The sequence below is a fragment of the Carcharodon carcharias genome, chromosome 12 (assembly GCF_017639515.1).
Source record: "Carcharodon carcharias isolate sCarCar2 chromosome 12, sCarCar2.pri, whole genome shotgun sequence".
Taxonomy (NCBI): Eukaryota; Metazoa; Chordata; class Chondrichthyes; order Lamniformes; family Lamnidae; genus Carcharodon; species Carcharodon carcharias.
In genome coordinates, this window is record NC_054478.1 from 134168947 (window position 1) to 134192877 (window position 23931).

Sequence of the window (23931 nt, forward strand, 5' to 3'; positions counted from 1 at the left end):
AGAAAGTTGAAATATAAGCTGGTTTAAGGTGTGTGTGTGGGGGCGGAGAGAGAGAGAGAGAGAGAGAGAGGTGGGGGGGGTGTGGTTGTAGGGACAAACAAGCAGTGATAGAAGCAGATCATCAAAAGATGTCAACAACAATAGTACAAAAGAACACATAGGTGTTAAAGTTAAAGTTGGTGATGTTATCTAAACGAATGTGCTAATTAAGAATGGATGGTAGGGCACTCAAGGTATAGCTCTAGTGGGGGTGTTTTTTTTTTAAATAATGGAAATAGGTGGGAAAAGGAAAATCTTTATAATTTATTGGAAAAAAAAGGAAGGGGGAAACAAAAAGGGGGTGGGGATGGGGGAGGGAGCTCACGACCTAAAGTTGTTGAATTCAATATTCAGTCCGGAAGGCTGTAAAGTCCCTAGTCGGAAGATGAGGTGTTGTTCCTCCAGTTTGGGTTGGGCTTCACTGGAACACTGCAGCAAGCCAAGGACAGACATGTGGGCAAGAGAGCAGGGTGGAGTGTTAAAATGGCAAGCGACAGGGAGGTTTGGGTCATTCTTGCGGACAGACCTCAGGTGTTCTGCAAAGAGGTCGCCCAGTTTATGTTTGGTCTCTCCAATGTAGAGGAGACCACATTGGGAGCAACGAATGCAGTAGACTAAGTTGGGGGAAATGCAAGTGAAATGCTGCTTCACTTGAAAGGAGTGTTTGGGTCCTTGGACGGTGAGGAGAGAGGAAGTGAAGGGGCAGGTGTTGCATCTTTTGCGTGGGCATGGGGTGGTGCCATAGGAGGGGGTTGAGGAGTAGGGGGTGATGGAGGAGTGGACCAGGGTGTCCCGGAGGGAGTGATCCCTACGCAATGCCGATGGGGGGGGTGAAGGGAAGATGTGTTTGGTGGTGGCATCACACTGGAGTTGGCGGAAATGGCGGAGGATGATCCTTTGAATGCGGAGGTTGGTGGGGTGATAAGTGAGGACAAGGGGGACCCTATCATGTTTCTGGGAGGGAGGAGAAGGCGTGAGGGCGGATGCGCGGGAGATGGGCCGGACACGGTTGAGGGCCCTGTCAACGACCGTGGGTGGAAAACCTCGGTTAAGGAAGAAGGAGGACATGTCAGAGGAACTGTTTTTGAAGGTAGCATCATCGGAACAGATGCGACGGAGGCGAAGGAACTGAGAGAATGGGATGGAGTCCTTACAGGAAGCGGGGTGTGAGGAGCTGTAGTCGAGATAGCTGTGGGAGTCGGTGGGTTTGTAATGGATATTGGTGGACAGTCTATCACCAGAGATTGAGACAGAGAGGTCAAGGAAGGGAAGGGAAGTGTCGGAGATGGACCACGTGAAAATGATGGAGGGGTGGAGATTGGAAGCAAAATTAATAAATTTTTCCAAGTTCAGATATAATTCAACCATGCTCTAAATGAATGGCTGGAGGGTCTGAAAGGTCATCTCCAGATACTACGTCAGTGCCTCCAGCTTCCAGGAAGTTTATGAGATTTCCTGAGATGGGGTGTGGCAATTTGAGCACAGCAATTTCAATGGTTAATCCTGGATTACACTGGGAATTTGCATTGCAGGAAAAATTCTAAGAACGATTTTGTGCCCTGCCACTCGGTGAAATGCAAGCTATTGCTCATTGCATAGCACTTTCATTTCGAAGGTCAGAAAGCTGCAGGTTCAAGTCCCACCCAAGGCACTAGAGCACAAAATGTAGCCTGACACCTCAGCACTGCTAGAGTGCTGCAGTGTTGGAGGTGCTATTTTTCCGATGAGACGTTAAAGCCCTGTCTTCCCTCTCAGGTGGACGGAAAAGACCCTACTGTTGCAAAGATGAGGACCCTGTTGTTCTGGTCAATGCTTATCCCTCAACCAAACATCACAATACAGATCATCTGGTCTTTATTGCATAGCTGCTTGTGGGACTTTGCTGCACACAAATTGGCTGCTGAGTTTCCTACATCACAACAGTGACTACACTTCAAAAGTACTTCATTGGCTGTAAGGTTCTTTGGGACATCCTGAGGTTGTCTAAGGCACTTTACAGCCTGCCATAATTGTAATTTGTATATATTTCAAAGATTTCTTGTTGCCAATTTTGTGTCGTCTCCACTTAAGAAGGCAAATGGTGTGCCGGCCTTTATTACAAGAGGATTTGAGTATAGGAGTAAAGATGTCTTACTACAATTATATAGAGCCTTGGTGAGACCGAGTGTGCAGTTTCGGTTTCCTTACTGAAGGAAGGATATACTTACCATATAGGGAGTGCAACAAAGGTTCACCAGACTGATTGCTGGGTTGCAGTGGTTGTCCTGTGAGGAAAGGTTAAATAAACTGTGCCTTTATTCTCTGGAGTTTAGACGAATGAGAGGTGACCTCATTCAAACATACAAAATTCTCACAGGGCTAGACTGGATAGATGCAGGAAGGATATTCCCCTGGCTGGGTGGGGGGTGTCTAAAACCAGGGTACACGATCTCAGAATAAGGGGCAGGAAATTTAGGACTGAGATGAGGAGAAATTTCTTCACTCAGAGGGTGGTGAGTCTTTGGAATTCTCTGCCCAGAGGGCTGTAGAGTCTCAGTCATTGGGTATGTTCAAGACTGAGATCGATAGGTTTCTACATATTAAGAGCATCAAAAGATATAGGGATAGTGCAGACAAATGGTGTTGAAGTAAAAGATCAGCCATGATTTAATTGAATGGCAGAGCAGGCTTGAAAGGCTGAATAGCCTACTCTTGAGCCTACTTCTTATGTTCTCCTATTCCCTATTTCTATTTCTCCATTCAGTCTCATGTCACAAATTCTAAGCGTCACTCTTGTGTTTTAAGAAAAGGGATTCTGTTTTGCTGTAATTACTTAAAGAACAGGGTAAAAGGTATAAAAGTCATCACAAGATGACTGTAATTAGTATAACGACCAGCAGTTATTGCCTTGACCTGACACAACCATTTATTGGTATGACCAAATAGATTATGGCTTCACTAAGGTCGGCATGTACAAACGCTGCTCTGAGTGAATTCCTTCTTTTCTCCTCATATTACCTAATTTGGGGGGGAAATAATAAAAAGGGCAGATTTTCCTTAAGAAAAGAATTTCAGCATCTTCTTACAATATCTGTGACAACCGTGGGTCTTCAGCATTTTAGTGTCGGTAGCATTTCTGGCAGCACTTCAGCTTCTGAGTCACGAGGTTGTGAATTTAAGTCCTACTCCAGAATTTAGAGTGACACTCCAATCAGTAAAGAAAGGCTTGTGTTTCTATTGTACTTGTCATGGCCTCAGGACACCCTGAAGCATTTTACACCCAGTGAAGTACTTTCGAAGTGTAGTGCAGTGTAATGTCAGAAACATAGCAGCCATCAAGATCCCACAAACAGCAATGAGTACGTGACCATATCATCTGTTTTTTGACATTGGTTGATGGATAAATATTGTCCAAGATGCTAGGGAGAAAGCTGCTGGTCCTCTTTGAAATAGTGCCATGCAATGTTTTACGTCTACCTTTGAGTCAGGGGCCTCAGTTTAACTTCTTTGAAAGGCAGCACCTCTGACAGTGCAGCACTTCCTCAGTACAACACTGGGGTTAACATAAATTTCTGTGCACTATTCAGAAGTTTTTTTCAAATGAATAAGGAAGTTTCCTGTCAAAATAACTTTCCTGTAATTATGTTTCTTCAGACAAGTCTGTGCCATTGCAGAATTTGGTCGATTCTCAGGACACAGACAGCATGGGCGCTAGTAACTTACCCTATTATTTCCAACATTCTGAGATCTACTAATCTTGGCTGTTGTATTATAGAAAGTGCTCAAGACACTCGGATTTAACAGCAGCAGGTCCATAAAATATAATTATAAGCTTTCTCTACTCAGTTTAACCAGTGAGCTGCAGAACTCAACTGGAGAATTTTCTCCGCGGTGGGGGGGTCTTGGACGGGAGCGGGCGCAGCTGGGGGTAAGCCCCGCGTTCGGCTGCGTGCCGCCATTTTACGTGGGTGGGCCAATTAAGGCCCGTCCAGCGTGAATGGCGCCCGGAAACGCTGTGCGCTCCCTGTACAGGCGTGGGGGGAGTAGGCTGAGTCGGGGCCTGCGCTCTTTCACGCATGCACGCAGAAGAGCGCAGAAATCTGCCTCAGGGAGATTAGTTTGATTGTGAAAAATTTTAATAAAGAAAAAAAAATTTTAAGGCATGTCCCCTCATGTGACGCTGTCACATGAGCGGCGACATGCCAATGAATTTCATTAAAAATTTTTATTAAACTTTAAAAACCTTCATGAAACCTCATCCCGCCCGCGGGTGACATTTCATGAAAAATGTGAAGGCCGCCTGGATTCTTCGCCTGCCTGCCAACCTTAAGGTTGGACAGGCAGCTCAGCTGATTAGTTTGATTGGTGTTTAAATGGCCTTTACAGGCCTTTGTCAGTTCGGCAGACGTGCAGCCGACTCCGGTGCGCGCCTGCCGAACCCAAAACCTGAATGGCGCGCGGTGACATCGGGACGCACGCCCGATGCCACCGCGCGCCATTTTACGTGCCGGTGAGCTGGCCCCATCCCCGCTCGCCGACCCAGAGATTCTGGCCAACATGCGAATAACCCATTCCTGTCTTTGAGACTATTTTAAAAAACAAATTAAAGAATATGAGGACTTTTGATAGAACAAATAGAGAGAAACTGTTTCTCCTGCTCGGAGGGTCAGTAACCCAAGGGCACAAGTGTAAGATAACTGGCAAAAAAAGCCGGGGGAGAAGAGGCAAAATTGAACAGTGAGTTATGATGATCTGGAATGTGCTGCCTGAAAGCATGTTGGAAGCAGATTCAATAATTAGTTTCAAAAGGGAATTGGACATATACTTAAAACATTTCTTCAAAAAATTACAGGGCTATGAGGCAAAGGGCAGCAGAATTAGACTAATTGGTAGCTCTATCAGAGAGCTAGTATAGGCAAGATGGGCCGAGAAATCTCCTGCTGTGCTGTTATGGGTCCTATAAATACTAAAATTAAACCTGCAAGGCTGCCAATATTTGCTTCCTATTAAAATGAAAGTAGTGAGCCAAGCAGAGGAGACTTAGGAGGATATTGCCAAGACTGGAAAATTTTAGCTATGAGCAAAGATTGGATAGGCTGGGTTTGATTTCCTCAGAACAGAGAAGGCTGAAGGGCGGCTTAATTGAGGTGTATAAAATCATGAGGGGGTTAGATAGAGCAGGTAAGGATTACCTATTTACCATTAGCAGAGGGGTCAAAAACCAGGAGGGGCATAGATTTAAAATAATTATAGAAGGATTAGAGGGGAGGTGAGGGAACAGTTTTTTACCCGGAGGGTGGTAGTTGATCCTGAACTCACTGCCTGAAAGGCTGATGGAGGTAGAAACTCTGATCACATTTGGATAGCTTGAAGAGCTGAGACCTGCAGGGCTATGGACCCAGTGCAGAAAAGTGTGATTAGGCTGGGGCACATTTCAGCGACCAGCACAAACAAGATGGACCAAATAGCCTCCTTCTGTGTCATAGATTTTGTAAGATTCTATGATTCAATTTGAAAGATGGAAGTTTAAGAGTATTGGAAACATTTTGCCAGATACACCAAAAGACAAGTAGAAAAATGCCATCATAGCATTGTTAACTGTGCAAGAGCCCTCCCTCATCCATTCATTGGCTGGATGTCACGGGAAAGTGCTTATAAAGGTGAGTACTGTAGATAAGGATAAGCTTTTGGAAAACATTGGACGATCTCTGTTCCTGGATTTTCAATGAAGAACATGCTTGAACAGAACCGTTGGCATAACTCTCCCTGTCTCTCCCACTCCTCTTGCAGTGTAATTGTTTTGACATTTCAAACAGGCCGGCATATTTCACACAATGGTACAGCCAGCAGAATTTGGATGAACTTTAGAGAGATAGTAATTCCTGAAAAATGTTGGTGTATTTTGTTTTGGGAGGGGGTATGTTGGAGGGGAAGTTAGTAAGTCACTGAACAGAACAGCAAAGGAACCATTTATGGAAATCACAGGCTGAAGTTCAAAACCATTTCAGTCTAAGAAAGCCCTTACCTAAAGGCTGAACTATTTAGAGAACTTAATTCACAAAATAGACAAAACCGCAGGTAGTGCCATGAGAAAATTGTTCCTCAGGCAGTGGATTCCAAGTTATTATAACTTCAGTGTGCTGTCTCACTCAAACAGCTCATTTGAAATGAAACTGGTGAGAGCAATTTTAGTTGATTTTAATAAGAAAAAAATTTGACAATTTTCTTGTCCTCATCAAATATAGCAACTTTAATGTCAGTGAAATGTCCAAAGATACTTTATGGAAAGCAATCAGACAAAAATTTGACACCAAGCCACATAAGGAGCTATTAGAATAAGTTAACAAAAGCTAGGTTTTAAGGAGTGTCTTAAAAGAGGAGAGAGAGAGATAGAAAGGCAGAGAGGTTTAGGGAGGAATTCCAGAGCTTGGTGCCCAGTCTGCTGAAGGCATGGCTACCAATGGCGAAGCGAAGGAAATTGGGTATGTTACAGGCCAGAACTGGAGGAATGCAGAGATCTTGGAGGGTTGTAGGGGTGGAGGAGGTAACAGGGATAGGAAAGAGCGAGTAAATGAAACAGAGAAATTTCCATTTGAGGCATAGAAGCCTCAATTTTAATGTAACTGGCCAAGAAGGAAGGGCCAGACGTCCATTTTGAACCCTTCTGATGATTCAAAATGGAGAGTAAAATTGGCTGGATGTAAAACAGCCACTTGACCTGAAAACCTGCGCCATTCCCACTGGGCAAGATCATTTATAATTGGGGCTATCACATCATTCTCATTAAAAAAGAAAATAAAGCTGTATTAATTACAATCTTCATGGCAACCTAGATTTTATCTCAGGTGAAATTGCAAGTAGAAGTAGGAAGGAGTGCAATTTGCACCCACCTGATGTGAAGTGAGATGATCCTGCCAACAGTTTCAGGAGTCAAATTAATGAAGCTATTTTGGGCATGTTCCAAGTGGTGGATGAGAGTGAAAGTCTATCGGAAGGAGAGAGAGAGAGAGAGAGAGAGGGGCGAGATGGCCAGGAGGAGGAGGAGGAGGGGAGAGGGGAGGGGGAGGGGAAGGGGAGGGGAGGGGGAGGGGGAGCAGAGAGAAAGAGGGAGAAATGGAGAGAGGGGGAGGCAGGGAGAGGGGAGGAGGCAGGGAGAAAGGTTGCGGCGGGGGGGGGAGAAAGAGAGAGAGAAAAAAAGGGATAAAAGCAAAAAACTGCAGATGCTGGAAATCCAAAACAAAAACAAAAATACCTGGAAAAACTCAGCAGGTCTGACAGCATCTGCGGAGAGGAACACAGTTAATGTTTTGAGTCCATATGACTCATACGGACTCGAAACGTTAACTATATTCCCCTCCGCAGATGCTGTCAGACCTGCTGAGTTTTTCCAGATATTTTTGTTTTTGTCAGAGAGAAAAGGAAGGTTGCTGGAGAAGATGAATTAAGAGAGAAAAAGATCTAGAGAGAAAGTGCACAAGATAATGCACATTTTAGCGAGAGAGCTATAGAAAGTGCACAAACTAGAGAGTGTGAGCACAACAGAAAGATACTACACAAGAAAGAGAGCATGCAAACATGCTGACGGGTGTCACTCTTTACAAGGCGGAAGATGGTCAAACCCTGGGGAGGAAGGTCATACAGGGAGGTTGCTGCCGATGAAGCTGGAGGATAGATGCTGCCTGCAGGTTTGTCAGGAAGTTCTGCTTCTCCTCACTCCTATTCCTCTATACTCCACTGTCCCAAAAACTGGTGTTATTTCTTTTGTCTTACTTATAAGAACTGTCTCTTTTAAACTCCTTCCACAGTGGCTGAGTTTAACAGCTCATTAGACTCAACCACATACACCAAATTTATCCCAATTACTAGGCAGGTTTGGTTGTTCGTTTACTCAGTTATGTAACCCTCAGCACATCTAGGTACTAAGACAAGGATGTGCACTCTTGAACGTTTGGGGAGTTGGAACTCAAACATGAGAGTAAACTAAAATTCAATATCGGAAGAAAATCTAGTGTATGAAGGTTAAAAAAGATCTAAAAAGCATATGACACCCACATTAGCCATCCCGAAACCCTTATGTAACAATTCCTTTCACAGCAACTTAAATCTGAAGTCTGGTCCTCAGCAACCCATTACTTTGCCTCCCGCAGATGTGCCTAAGGAATCTGAACCAAGCCTCGGCGCATCTGGCCATGCCACTTCAGAACATGTGCCTTCCTCCCATGGGAGGCAGAAGGCAAAAATAAACGAAGATTTGCATTTATATAGCACCTTTCACAACCGCAGGATATTCAAAATGCTTTACAGCTGTAGTGATTATAGGTATAACCTTTCCTACTGCTTTTAGGGGTCACGTGATTATACTGACAAATCAGCCCAAAGTGTGGGTAATCTTAGGGATGGAGCATTCTAGTTGTGGACCTGGTTCAAGCATGTAGCTTCAACAAGAGCTCTGTAAATAAAGTTATCTGTTTCAAGTAAGAAACCCATCCAGTACATCAAGTTTATTACAACAACCAATGTAGGGTCTCCAGGCTGACATTCAGACTACTGAGAGAGTGCTGTTTTTCAGATGAAATGTTAAAGGGAGGCCCTGTCTGCTCTCTTGGGTGGATGTAAAATATTCCATGGCATAATTTCAAATAAGAGCCGAGATCTCCATGGTGTCCTGGCCAATATTTATCCCTCAACCATTCTCAATAAAAAACAGATTATCAGGTCATTATTACACTGTGCACAAATTGGTTGCCACGTTTTCTACATTACCACAGTGACAGTACTTCAAAAATATTTCATTGGCAATAAAGAACTTTGGAACATCCTGTGATAATGAAAGCCACTATACAAATGCAAGTTATTTCTTGCAGAATTGAAGCTGGTCTATATGCAGCATGTGTCATAACTTTTGATGACTTCCTTGGAAAAGCAAAGCTCTTGGTGGCACAGTTACATAGTTAAGTGGAGGAAGGAATGCTTCTAATTTCATTCTCTGATGTTGTATTCTTTAGTTACTTGATCACTTCCTCCTCCTCTAAGCAAAAAGGAGAGCGTGGAATTCCTAGGGAATTGCCAGTTGAAAAAACAATGTGCACCACCTAAATGGGGTGGGTTAAAATATCAGTGCCTCAGCATATACATGGTAAGAAACTGGCAACAGCAAAGAAAAACATAAACAGAAGAAAGAATGGATTTTAACTGCACCTGCTAAAATGAAATTCTGGCCATTAAAAATTGGAACTGGTCCTAAGTGGGCGGAGTTCCTGTTTAATGGATATTGTTCTCATTTCCCATTGCCTGATTGACCAATGCATGATTTTGTAGCACCACTGGAAAATCAAGGCTTTTGAGGAGTGAAAAGAAGTGAATATGACCGATAAGCCACTGTATAAAATTTGATCTGTCTAATGAGGCTTTGAAGACTTCTCAATCTGCACATTACCTCCCTCCTCTTTCACTTGCTCCCCTTCTTTCCTGAAGTTGATGACACAAATATCTAGTTCATGGTTCATGTTAATATTTTGGAGGTAATGTTTAGTTCAGGGAAGATTGTAGTTGTGAAGGTAAGATAACTAAAATGATGGGCTTTCAAGATTGCCAAAACACCTGAAAGAAAATGGCAGTTCAGAAGGTTACCTATGTTTGTTTAATAGAGTCAGAATAGAAGAGATGGGGCCATAAAAGAGCAGGTGGGCTTGTTTATTTGGAGAACTGGAGATGGGGAAGTGCAGTCCAGAGAGATGCTATGTTTTGGGAGTAAGAGCTAAATTAGTTTAAAAGTATTCAGTGAATCCTGAAAGTCTACATTGTTATGGATATGAGTGGACTTTAAGAAGGTTCTCTTGTTTCAGTTTATCTGTGTGCTTGCTGGAAGAAGGGTTTGGTTGCAATTTGGACCTTGTGGGGTTTGCAGCTCACAAGAGAAGCACTAGGAACTGTTAGCAGGCTCCAGGCAGCTAGACTTAGAGAAGCCCTGGGGAGCTGAGAAGGTGGCAGAAGCTCGCTGATTCCGTGCCAGGCAATTAGGACTCAGCGAAGTCCTGGGAGCGATTCATAGCTCAATGCAACAGGGAGACTGGAGTTCAGAGAACCGCAGAGCCAGTGCCAGCTTAGTGAATCTAGTGGTCTGTGAAGGAGTTGGAAGTGTGCCAGTAATTAGAGGCAGGAGTGCAATTTTGTGATTCCCATGGAACACAGTCTCAGGAGAAGAGATTGAGCCATCAGGGAATGACCTGTCATTAAGGCAGTGTGAGTCAGAGCAGCTTATGAGGGAATTCAGGGGCTAGATCTTCAAAAGTGAAGAATTTAAATCCCGTGTGAGGGAGATAGTGTTTTAGCAAAATTGTGTGACTCACAGTGGTCACTGATTTTGGGGTGGGCTGCTGAGGAATCTATGGGGTCTGTCTCGGTTGCATCTGCCATGCAGTGTGCTGTGTTCAACCAGTTTGCCTGTTAATTCACATGTACCTTATGTGAATTCTGAACGTTAGAGTATGAGATAAATATTGTATGTTGTTTCACTTTTCTGACCTCGTACATTAAAGTTTATTTTGTTTGTTTAAAACTGTGAGGTCTTGTGGCCTTTTCTCCTAGTGGGTAATTGGGATTTCAAACTTTGTATACCTTAAACAAAAAGCTAATCTCCTAGGCTGTGATTTTCCGACCCTGCCATGGTGGGACCTGCCATAGGAGATGCAGTAGTCCAGCCAAAAGCTTATTGACTTTTGGCGGGATTGGAAAATCCCAATGGTGGGCTAGAAAATCCCAGCCACAGTGTCTCATTCAAGTAGCAGGCTTCATGGATATTCATAAAAAGGAGATATCACAGGCAAGCCCAACCTTGCTCTTATCTTACTTCCAAACACACTTCCAACAATGGCCATTGGGTAATAAATCAGGAAGATTCAGCTCATCCAAAATTCTGCTGACCACATTCTGAACCCAACACCTCTGTGCTCACTGACTGTTATTTCTTCTCAGTCCTAAATGCCTTAATGGAATTTAAAATTCTCATCTTCGTTATCAGATCCTTCCATAGACTTGTTCCATCTCTGTAATGTCCTCCAGCCCCACAACCCTCCGAGGTCTCTGCATTGTTACAGGTCTGGCTTCCCCTTCACCCTTGATTTCTGTTACATTTCTGTGAAGTGTTTTGCGACATTTTGCTATATTAAAGGTGCTACAATATGCAAGCTATTCTTAAATTGAAACTCAATTTCTCCCTTCCTAGCTGTAACTTCCAAGGCAAAGTGTAGCATATTCACTAGAGGCAGGTTGAGATTAGCATTGCACAGGGTAAGGATCGAACCTTGGGCCTCCAACATCTAAGATCTAATAAAAACACAAAAGGGTGGTCTCACTGTCAGTTAAACTGACAGAGAATCTGGATGAGCTTGTGAAAGATTCTTAACAGCCTGTCTGGAGAAACTTGTACAAAGTTCTAAGTTACCAGAATCAATCAGTTTCCTGGACTCTCAAATACAAAGGCCGCTGAGCCCAAATTCCAAATGTAGGGTGATAATTGTCCATGAACGCCTGAATGCCTGTAGAACATTTTGTTGATGAACAGATAAATGCTGATGTCATTATCAACCCTATATCAATTCTAACTTTATATCAGAATCATATAGAAACGCTCTGTCTAAACCCATAGGGCGAATTGGAAATTAGAATTTATGGAACATAGGAACAGGAATAGGCCATTCAGCCCCTCAAGCCTATTCCCCTATCCAATTAGATCATGGTTCCTAGATCTTAATTCCTTGCCTTGACTCCATATCCCTTAATACCCTTGTCTAACAAAGTTCTATAAAACTGAGTTTTTAAATTCTCAATTGACTGCCAGTCTCAAAAACCTTTTGGAGGGGAGTGTTCCAGATTTGCACTACTTTTTATGTGAAGGAGTCACCCCTGAACAGAATAAAACCCATCAAATACCTAAGCATTGCACCGAATCCTTTCTTCTTAGCTTTCTTTTCTTGGCTTTCGTTTTCCTTCTTCTTCTCTTTGTCTTTGTCCTTTCCTTTTATTTTCACCTTCTCTTTCTTCTCTTTCTTCTTTTTCTCTTTCTTTGCCTTGCTGTCTGAGTTCTCCACGTCCTCAAGCTCTGCATTCCCTTGTAATGTGGATTCACTGCCTGGGGTCTCATGGCCTGACTGGGAGCTCTCTTCAGAATCTGTGCCATACATCAAAAAAAGTGTATGTGTAAAAAATAATTCATAAGTACATAGCCATGTTTTATCTTTTTTAAAAAGTACATTTTCTACTGTTTCCTGGTTTTCCCATCATTTATATCATTCTCTGTGCATAAATATATACTAAGGGGCAACCTCCGCACAATATTCTTTCATCTGAAACCAATTACTTGGAGGGTAATTAATTGCCCTCCAGTTACCTTATTTATGAGCCAAAGGGTCTGGGTAGAAGGCCTATTATAGAGATTGAGTGCAAGACATATGCTGACACTCAATGCAGTATTGAGGAAAAGCTGCACTGTTGGAAGTAACATCTTTCCTTTGAGGCATTAAACCAAGGCCCCCAACTTCCCTCTCAAGTGCTTGTGAAGTTAGTGATTACTGACACTTTTTTTTAAAATCACATTACAATAGTGATTAAACTATGGGTCTTCATGGGACTTTGCTTAGATCAGGGAGGGTGGAGAACAAATATCCAGGTTTTACTTCCCAGTGACTTCTGATCGTTTGATCAAGGAGCTGAAGTCATTCACATGAGGCAGTACAATCCAAATGGTGCAAATTTGGACCTGGGGAGAGAGGTGTGGCAGGAATATTGAATTTCACACCAGAGCCCTCCAATTACCCTACTTATGAGCCAAAGGGTCTGGGTAGAAGGCCTATTATAGAGATTGAGTGCAAGATATATGTGACACTCAATGCAGGTTTGAGGAAAAGCTGCACTGTTGGAAGTAACATCTTTCCTTTGAGGCATTAAACCGAGGCCCCCAACTTCCCTTTCAAGTGCAAAAAATCTCATGTTATCAATTGAAAAAAAAATTAAGGGAGTTCTCCTAGTTTTTTAAAATTTATTCTTTCATGGGATATGGGTATCATTGCCTAGGCCAGCGTTTACTGCCTGTCCCTAACTGCCCTTGAGAAGGTGGTGGTGAGCCGCCTTCTTGAACCGCCTCAGTCCACGTGGTGTAGGTATGCCCACGGTGCTGTTAGGAAGGGAGTTCCAGGATTTTAATCCAGCAACAGTAAAGGAACTGAAATACAGTTCCAAGTCAGAATGATGTGTGGCTTGGAGGGAAACTTGCAAGTGATGGTGTTCCCATGCATCTGCTGCCCTTGTCCTTCTAGGTGGTAGAGTTCATGAGCTCGGGAGATGCTGTGGAAAGAGCCTTGGTAAGTTGCTGCAGTGCATCTTTTACATGGTACACACTGCTGCCACTGCGCGATGGTGGTGGAGGGAGTGAATGGGGTGCCAAACGAGCTGGCTGCTTTGTCCTGAATGTTGTCAAGCCTGAGTGTTATTGCAGCTACACTCATCCAGGCAAGTGGAGACTCTTCCATCACGCTCCTGACTTGTGCCTTGTAGTTAGTGGACAGGCATTGGGAAGACAGGAGGTGAGTTACTCACTGCAGAATTCCTAAGCTCTGACCTGTTCTTATAGCCAGAGTATTTATATGGCTGGTCCAGTTTAGCTTCTAGTCAATCATAACCCACCTGGAAATTGATTGTGGGAGATGCCATTGAATGTCAAGGGGAGATGGTTAGATTCTCTGTTGGTGGAGTTGGTCGATGCCTGACACTTGTGTGGTGCGAATGTTACTAGCCACTTAACAGCTCAAGCCTGAATATTGTCCTGAATGTCCCAGCCAATATTTATCCCTTAACCAACATCGCTAAAATATAGATGGCCTGGTTATTATCACATTGCTATTTATGCAAGCTTGCTGTGCACAAATTGGCTGCTGCATTTCCCATGTTACAATAGTGACTACAATTCGAAAGGTTCTTGGTTCACTGTAAAGCATTTTGGGACACTCTGACATTGTGAAAGGTGTTACTAGAAATGGAAGGTCTTTCTTTTTTCCTCATTGATATGCCATTTGTATATGTCTAAATGGTTTTTTAAAAATACTTTGGTGCTTCCTGAAGTCATAACAGGCTCTATAGAAAGATAAATCTTTCCTTTTGGCTGAGATGCAATACCTGGCCTACATTTTAAGCCTCCCAACAACAGTAAAGTAGAGATCAGGAACCTAATGGAGTGAAGGAGAAGGAGGTGAAATAATGGAATCTTAGGGCTGAATTTTAGGACCGAGGCTGAAGTCCTGCCCCAGGTCTGAAAGCAAGAGACTTTGGCACATGGCGCAGCCTAGCCGGCATATTCCTAGCAATGGCCAATTAAGTGGGGGCTGCAGGGACTGCTGTCCCGATTAAGAATGACGGACCGTCCTCCAGACTGAGGGCCCAATCAGAGGGCCGGCAGCTTAGCAGTGCTGCTGCTTGCAGAGGCCATTGCGGGGGCTGCACCTGCAAGACGAAGACACAGGCAGGCAGGGACGCAGAGGCCAGTGATGTAGAAGGGGCTCAGGTCACTGAGGACAGAGGGTGCCATTGCTGAAGGGGCAGCCATTGCCACTCGGGGACTCCTCTGCCGGCTATGGAGTGCTCGATCTGAAGGGCCTGTTGCCCAAGAGCCCGTTGGGAGGCTGCCAGATCTCAAGGGTCAGTCTCCCCATGCAGCAGCAACCCACCCTGCCAGCACACCCCACTCCCCGCCCCACCACTGGCAAAATGCCAGTGGGAGTGAGAAGAGGAGCTTAACTGGCCACTCAAGTGGCTCGATAAGGCTCCAAGCAGGTGGCTCATCTGTCATCTCCCCTGCCATTGGCAAAATTGCATGGCAGCCGGGAGACATGGGGCACACTTCCTGACACCTTCCTGTGCCATTTTGCCATCATTCTCGTCTCCCGCCCCATCGTCAAGGGGCTGGTAAAATTTAGCCCTTTGATTCTATCCTTTCTCAAAACTCTAAAATGCTCTCCCGACTCCAATTTTGTCCTTGTAAAAAAAAAATGACCAAAGTGTTACGAATAATTCAACATTGTTTTGCTTTGTTTCTCATTCCTTCAACATTTTTTGATTCAGTTCAGATATTTATTTATGAAGTTAGAGTTCTTTAAACTTTACTATGAGAGCCAATGTCTCCGACAAAATTCCTTGGCAGTATGAGTAGGAATGTTGAAGCTCATAATGCTCAAAATAAACTCAAAGAAATCACACAAACATCTCAAAAGATATGCACTCAGAACTCAATGCCTAACCTGGAAGGAAGGATTCAATGGAAAATAAAAACTCCAACTGGGTGCAGTTTGCCTCGCCGGGGTTTAGAGTAATTAAACAAAAAAAGCTGAACGGCCTGAATTTTACCTTAGGTCGCCGCCCGCCATGGGCCCCCGACTGCGATTTCACGCTCACTGGCCAATTAACGACCAGCCGGTGTGAAACATGTGCTGAAATGCTCACTGCTGCCAGAGTGGGGATGGGAAGAGGGCAGGTGATGATGTTTCCGCAGGTGCGGGTGAGCGCTGCAGCGACGCTCCCTGAAGGCAGACAGCTGCCTCAGGGAGCCGAAGGCCTGAAAATACTAAAATAAACTTTTAAAAGCTGAAAAAAAAGTGTCCATGCATCATAAGCAATCATCTGAAAATGCAGATGCTAAAAATGCTGTTAAAAACATTTATTTTTTTAAATCTTATTTCATCACGGATGAGGCTTGATAAAAAGGGCAAAGGCCGCCAACCATAAGGTTGGGCAGGCAACGAAAAATCGGAGTCAATTGCGTCGTTCATGGGCTTAATGGCCCTCTTAATTGTCGGCGGGTGCGCTTCCGACTTTTCGTGCATGCCCGTCAAGTGAAATATCGCGCAAGTGCGCGATGCCATCGCGACGCTCACCCGACATCTTCTCATGTGATTTTACGCCCGATCGGATCAGGCACACGCCCACCCGCAAGGCGTAAAATTCTGCCCAACGTACAGAGATTGTGCCAAGTTTTAGAACTGGTACATAACTGAGTTCTTCACCGAGCATTTAAATTGCACACAAAACACTGGAGATTGGTTTCTGCCATGACATTAGCAAAAAGATTAAGCAGTGATCCAGCTGAGGAGGTTAAATGATTTGATAGGGTACATGGCATTCCATTGAACTAACAGTACAGTAAGAGGGCATTCGACCCAACTGACTTTCATGTCCATATGAACCTCCAACACCCTACTTCATCATCCTATAAAAGCATGTCCTTCTATTCCTTTTTGGCTCATGTATTTATCTAGATTCCCCTTAAAGGTATCCATCCCATTTGCCTCAACCACTTCACGCAGTAGCTGATTCCATATTCCAGCCACTCTCTGCGTAAAGAGGGGAATTATTTTCTCTGGTGTGGAAGTTCTAAACAAGGAGGCATAACATTAGGGTTAGAACTTTAAAGTCAGGGTAATGCTAGGAACCGCTGATTTACACAAAGTGTAGTAAGAATCTGGAACTTTACTCCTGAAAAAGCTGTTGAGGCTAGGTCATTGAGAATGTCAAAACTGAAATCAATAGATCTTTGTTAGGTAAGAGAATTAAGGGATGTGAAACTGAGGAATGAGGTGCTGTAATATAAAGGGTTAAGATAAGAGATATGCTAATATAAGATGTAGATGATGATGCATCGCTAACATCAGACATTCATGTGTTAGGCTCTTGAGGGAGAGATTGGAATACCATGCCCAGGAGCAACATACCTTCTTGTAACCTGTACGGATGTAGTACTCATAAGCAAGTCTTAAGTAAGTGTTAAGTATGACTACAGTTTGTCTAGTAATCAAGTACCATGCCTAGAGTCCACAGATAAGATAAAATCAGATTGGCAAAGGTAGGGTAGATGAGGAGTTCATAGAATGTTTTCAGGATAGTTTCTTAGAACAGCAAGTTCTGGAGCCAACTAGGGAGGAGGCTATACTAGACCTGGTGTTGAGCAATGAGGTAGGATTAATTGATAACCTCACAGTGAAGGCACCCCTAGGTGGCAGTGATCATAATAGGATTGAATTTTACAGTCATTTTGAGGGAGAAACAAGTGCATCAAAACTAGTATTTTAAACTTAAATAAGGGCAATTGTGAGGGCATGAAAGCAGAGCTAGCTAAACTGAACTGGCAAATGAGGTTAAGGGACAGGTCAATTCAGCGGCAAACATTTAAGAGGATATTTCAGAACACACGGAATAGATACATTCCAATGAGAAATAAAAATTCCAAAGGGAGGACCCACCATCCATGGTTAACTAAAAAAGTTAGACAGGATCAAACTTAGAAAAAGCATATAATTACGCAAAGACGGGTGACAGGCCAGAAGATTGGAAAGAATATAAAGAATGGGAAAGAATGACAAAAATATTAATAAGGAAGGAAAAATTAGAGTATGAGAGAAAGTTAGCTAGTAATATAAAGATGGATAGTAAGAGTTTCTATAGATATTTAAATAAGTGAAGAGTTAACAAAATGAGTGTTGGTCCTACAGAAAGTGCGTCTGGGGAATTGATAATGGAAAGTAGGGAGATGGCGCATGAATTAAACAGGTATTATGCTTCAGTCTTCACTATAAAGGACACAAGTAACATCCTGGAATTAGAAGGAAGGGGGGAACTCGGGAAAATTACAATCACCAAGGAAGTGATATTGAGCAAATTGTTGGGGCTGTGGACTGACAAATCCCTAGGTCTGGATGGGCTTCACCCTAAGTCTTGAAAGATGTGGCTAATGTAACAGTTGATGCATTGGTTTTAATTTTCAAAAATTCTCTAGATTCGGGGAAGGGTCCATTAGATTGGAAAATAGCAAACGTAACTCCTTTGTTCAAAAAGGGAGGAAGATAGAAAATGGGAAACTACAGGCCAGTTAGCTTAACATCTGTCAAAGGAAAAATGTTAGAAGCTATTATTAAAGATGCTATAACAGGACACTTAAATAAATTCAAGGCAATCAGCCAGAGTCACCATGGCTTTGTAAAAGGGAAATCATGTTTAACCAATTTATTGGAATTCTTTGAAGGAGTCACATGTGCTGTGGATAAAGGAGAATCAGTGAATGTACTGCACTTAGATTTCCAGAAGGCATTTGATAAAGTGACACATTAAAGGTTATTGCAGAAAATAAAAGCTCTTGGTGTAGGGGGTAACATATTGGCATAGATAGAAGATTGATTAGCTAACAGGAAGCAGAGAGTTAGCATAAATGAATCTTTTTCTGATTGGCAGGATGTGACAAGTGGTGTGCCACAGGGATCAGTGTTGGGCCTCAACTTTCCACAATTTATATAAATGACTTGGATGAAGGGACATATGGTACAGTTGCTAAATTTGCTGACAACACAAAGATAGGTAGGAAAGTAAAATGTGAAGAGGATGTAAGGAGGTTACAAAGTGACATTGATAGGTTAAATGAGGGAGAAAAAATCTGGCAAATGGCGTACAATGTGGGCAAATGTGAAATCATTCATTTTGGCAGGAAGAATAAAAAAGAAGCTTATTATCTAAATGGTGAAAGATTGCAGAGCTCTGAGATTCAGAGAGAACTGGGTGTCCTAGTGCAAAAATCACACAAGATTAGTAATAAAAACAAAAAAAAAACTGCGGATGCTGGAAATCCAAAACAAAAACAGAATTACCTGGAAAAACTCAGCAGGTCTGGCAGCATCGGCGGAGAAGAAAAGAGTTGACGTTTCGAGTCCTCTTGACCCTTCGACAGAATCTGTCGAAGGGTCATGAGGACTCGAAACGTCAACTCTTTTCTTCTCCGCCGATGCTGCCAGACCTGCTGAGTTTTTCCAGGTAATTCTGTTTCTGTTTTGGACACAAGATTAGTATGCAGGTACAGCAAGTAATTAGAAAAGCTAATAGAATGTTATCATTTATTGTGAGGGGCATTGATTACAAAAGTAGGGAGGTTATCCTTCAGTTGCACAGGGCATCAGTGAGACCACATCTGGAGCATTGGGTACAGTACCGGTCTCCTTATTTAAAGGCAGATGTAAATGTGTTAGAAGCAGTTCAGAGAAAGTTTACTAGACTAATACCAGAAATGGGCGGGTTATCTTATGAGGAAAGGTTGGACAGGTTAGGCTTGTATCCACTGGAATTTTGAAGACTAAGAGAAGACTTAATTGAAACCTTTGAGATCCTGAGTGGTCTTGACAAGGTGGATGTTGAGAGGGTGTTTCCTCTTGTGGGAGAATCTAGAACTGGGGGTCACTGTTAAAAAATAAGAGGTCGCTCATTTAAGACTGACATGAGGAGAATTTTTTCCTTTCAGAGAATTGTTAATCTTTGGAACTCTCCTCCTCAAAAGGTGGTGGAAGCAGGGTCTTTGAATATTTTTAAAGCAGAGCTAGATAGGTTCTTGATTAACAAGGGGGTGAAAGGTTATCAGAGGTAGGCAGGAATGTGAGCTTTTGGTTACATTCAGATCAGCCATGATCTTACTGAATGGCGGAGCAGGCTCGAGGGGCCGAGTAACCTACTCCTGCTCCTAATTCGTATGTTCGTATAAGGGGGACCACCCCAGAACAGGTACAGATCATCAATGATTAAACTGAATGGATGAAATGCTGGGTCTGAATGGCCAACTCCTGTTTCTATATGTTTTAATTTGCAGAGCTAAGGGCAAAGAGCAGAGAATGAGACTAAACAGATAGATTTTTCAAAGAGCTGGCACAGCCACAATGGACTGAATGGCTCCTTTGTGTTCAGTACCATTCTAAGATTCTATAACAGTAATGGAATGGCACGTCTACCCCACTGGGTAGCTTTTAGCCCCATGTTATTTATTATGCAACTGCAGTACATATAAGTGATGTGTTTTGGTAGCTGTTAGAATTTTAATTTGTACTCTTTGAAAGTGATATGTTCCAAGTGAATGTGTGCATGATAGCTTCATAATCAAATGTGGTTTTGAAAAATGTCCTAATCTAATATTCAGATGGGAATTCGGCATGTAATGAATTACAGGGTTGCTAAGTTTTTAAAATCATTTCTGGAGCATGTGCATCGCTGACAATCCTGGAATTTATTGCCTATTCCTTGTTGCCCCTAAACGGGATGGTGGTGGTCGTTCTTTTTGAGCCATTGCAGGCCATGTGGTGAAGGTGGCCCCACCAAATCAGGATGGTGTGCAACTTGGTGGAGAACTTTGAGGTGACGGTGTTTCAATGCACCTGCTGCCCTTGCCTTTCTAGGTGGTGGAGCTTGTGGATTTGGAAGGTGCTGTTGCAGATTGGTCAGGTGGGGAAAGTGTACTCCTAACTCCCCAATTCACGCTGTTGGAACTGGTCTTGGAGGAGGGATGAAAGGAAGAAGGAATCCAAGTGTATATTAAGGATTGCAGCAGTTCAGTAACTATTTAAACAATTGGATGATGGATAAACTAAGATGGGCTGTACAGTCTTCCTTGTCCTTTTCTTTTAATCTCGCAATCATCTGACAGAATTGGGCTTGGCCAGGGAGCCCTAGGCAGGTGAACAGCCTGCTGACTTTTTTTTTTCGCAAAAACATACTTTATTCATAAAAAATCTTCAACAACATTTCAAACCATTTCAAAATCACCATCACAAAACTACAACATGTATCACAAGGTTCATCAGTACAAACAATGAATATTACAATACATTTTGAGCTGCACAGCCCGAGGGGCTCTACACAGTTCCCAGCCCCTCGGTGCACTGTGGCAGAAAAGTCTTAGGCAGCGACCCTTCTCCATTGCGCCTTTGCAGCAGCTGCCCCAAGCTTTAGTGTGTCGCTTAGCACGTAGTCCTGGACTTTGGAATGTGCCAGTCTGCAACACTCGGTCAGGGACAACTCTTTGCACTGGAAGACCAACAAGTTTCGGGCAGACCAAAGAGTGTCTTTCACCGAGCTGATGATCCTCCAGCTGCAGTTGATGTTTGTCTCGGTGTGTGTCCCTGGGAAAAGCCCGTAGAGCACAGAGTCCTGTGTCACAGAACTGCTCGGGATGAACCTCGACAGAAACCACTGCATCTCTCTCCAGACCTTCTTTGCAAAGGCACAGTCTACGAGGAGGTGAACAATGGTCTCTTCCCCACCACAGCCACCTCGAGGGCAACGTGCCGAGGGGGTGAGACTCCTAGCGTGCAGGAAGGATCTGACAGGGAGGGCTTTCCTCACCACTAGCCAAGCTACGTCTTGGTGCTTGTTGGAAAGTTCTGGCAATGAGGCGTTCTGCCAAAAGACTTTGACGGTCTGCTCGGGGAACCATCCCACCGGATCCACCCTCTCCTTTTCCCTCAGGGCCTCTAAGACGTTACGTGCCGACCACTGCCTGATGGATTTGTGGTCAAAGGTGTTTCTCTGTATAAATTTTCCCACGAGGGACAGGTGGTACGGCACGGTCCAACTACTTGGAGCGTTACGCGGCAGCTTGGCCAGATCCATCCTTCGCAACACCAGGGACAGGTAGAACCTCAGCATGTAATGACACTTGGTGTTTGCATACTGAGGGTCTATGCACCGCTTGATGCAGCCACACACAAAGGTGGCCATCAGTATGAGGGCGATGTTGGGCACGTTTTTTCCCCCTTTATCTAGAGGCTTGTACATCCTGTCCCTGTGGACACGATCCATTTTCGACCTCCAGATAAAGCGGAAGATGGCTCGGGTGATCGCCACCACGCAGGAGTGTGGAATGGGCCAGACCTGCGCCACGTACAGCAACAGCGAGAGTGCCTCACACCTGATGACCAGGTTCTTACCCGCAATGGAGAGGGAGCGTCGCCCCCACGTGCCCAGTTTCCTTTTCACCATAGACACTCACTCCTTCCAGTTTCTAACGCATGCCCTGGTTCCTCCGAACCATATCCCCAGCACCTTCAGGCCGTCAGCCCTGACAGTGAAGGGGACAAAGGATCGGTCAGCCCAGTTCCCAAAGAACATGGCCTCACTCTTCCCACGATTTACCTTGGCTCCCGAGGCCAGTTCGAACTGGTCGCAGATATGGATCAGTCTGCGCACTGACAGCGGATCCGAGCAGAAGACGGAGACATCGTCCATGTACAGGGAGGCTTTGATCTGAGTGCCTCCACTGCCTGGGATCGTCATTCCTCTTATGCTCGGACCCTTCCTGATGGACTCAGCAAAGAGTTCAATACAACACACGAAAAGAACACGTGAGAGAGGACAACCCTGCCTAACCCCAGATTTAATCGGAAAGCTATCTGATTCCCACCCATTGATTGAGACTGTGCTATTGATGTTAGCATAGAGCAGTTGGATCCAATTGTGAATTCCCTCCCCAAACCCCATTTTGGAGAGCACATCCACCACGTAGGTGTGCGATATTCTGTCAAAGGCCTTCTCACTGACTGAGCTGAAAACAGGACAAGTGCCCACTTTTTGCAAGTAGGCACCAAACACCTGTAAAACCAAATTCCAGTTACAGTGATCACCTTCAAGAAAAGAAGGAAAAAGAAATGGTATAAAGAATAATTCAAGATATATGGTATCTTTAACCGGTTTCTACGAACAATGGATTTTGCACCTAAATGAAGCTTAAAAGCCTTCAACAAAATGTATATTTTTAAATCTACACAGTATCTGTTACCATTACGGTGATGATTCAGTTGAATGCACAATGCTAGGATAGTATAATTCCATGCCTTGATGTTATTGTTGGATAATCACTTAATTTGATTTGTCCGAGAGCAAAATAAACCATTCAAAAACCTAGGTGCCCCTCAATGGCTGTTCCGCGGCATTCAGCAAGAGCATGGCTGATATGTATCTTAACTCCCTTGACCTACCTTGGTTCCAAATCCCTTAATACCCTTGCCTAACAAAAAACAATCAAAACCAAAGTACTGCAGAATCGGCAAGTACTTTTTTTTATTAGTTCATGGGAGGTGAGCATGGTTGGCATGACCAGCATTTATTGCCTGTCTTCAATTGCCTTTGAGAAGGTGAGGCTCAGCAGGTCTGGCAGCACCTGCGGAGAGGGAAGCAGAGCTAATGTTTCAGGTCGATGGCTTTTCATTAGAACTAGGTGTACTTTGAGATGTTACAGTTTTTAAGCAAGCCAAGGGAAAGAGGAAGCGGACGTAACAACAAAGGGGAGGGTCTACGATAGACTGGCAGATGGGAGAGATTAAATGACTAAGGAATGACAATACAAAGCAAAAATTGATGGGTAATGGGACAAGTAAAGAAACAAAAGACATGCCTAGAGGAGTTATAAATGGGAATGGCAGAATCATCACCTACAGCTGCCATCCAGACAAAAATGGAGGCAGAGGTTGTTATCTGAAATTTCTGAGCTCAATGTTGAGTCCCCTGCTCATCTTTGAAACCCTCAGTACTGCACTGTTGTGTTAGCCTAGATTATCAGCGCACATTCCTGGAGTATGACTTGAAACCACAACATTCTGACTGAGCGGCATGAGGGCTGTATTCAATTCTTGTCTTGAAGGTGCAGCGGGAAACATATAAGCCTTAGCACTGGAGCAGACAAAGTTCCAATGCTGCTTTTAGTAAATAGTTTGGTAGATGAGCCAAGTCAAGTTTTGATTGATGATATATTATTCTGATATTTGCATTAGTATGCTGCTCACCAAACTCCATAGCTCACCAGAAACGAAACTGATGTTTGTTACAATATAAGAAAGCATGACGATCCAGGGCCCCCTCTAGCCAAAAAAGGAAACAGATTGCACAGACTTTAGCCTTTTTTTGGTTGCAAATCAGGTTTGGAATTGCATGCATAGCACATCTGTGGTCAGCATGACACATACTACAGGCAATGTGAGGCATCAGTTGAGACTCAGTGATTGCATTCTCATGTCCGAGTCAGAAAGTTGTGAATTCAAGTTCCACTCCAGAGCCTTGAAACAAAAGTCTAGG

General features: G+C 43.7%; 1 protein-coding gene across 6 annotated transcripts in view; it reads right to left on the minus strand.

Annotated features, from left to right (window-relative positions):
* LOC121284923 (partitioning defective 3 homolog B-like) overlaps positions 1-23931 on the minus strand; it is an 885862-nt gene that overhangs the window by 304080 nt on the left and 557851 nt on the right. For all 6 annotated transcript variants that reach the window (XM_041200843.1, XM_041200844.1, XM_041200842.1 and 3 more), the window contains one exon: positions 11950-12187. In XM_041200843.1, the coding sequence (XP_041056777.1) occupies positions 11950-12187 (238 nt within the window). The remainder of the gene's footprint in view (positions 1-11949; positions 12188-23931) is intronic.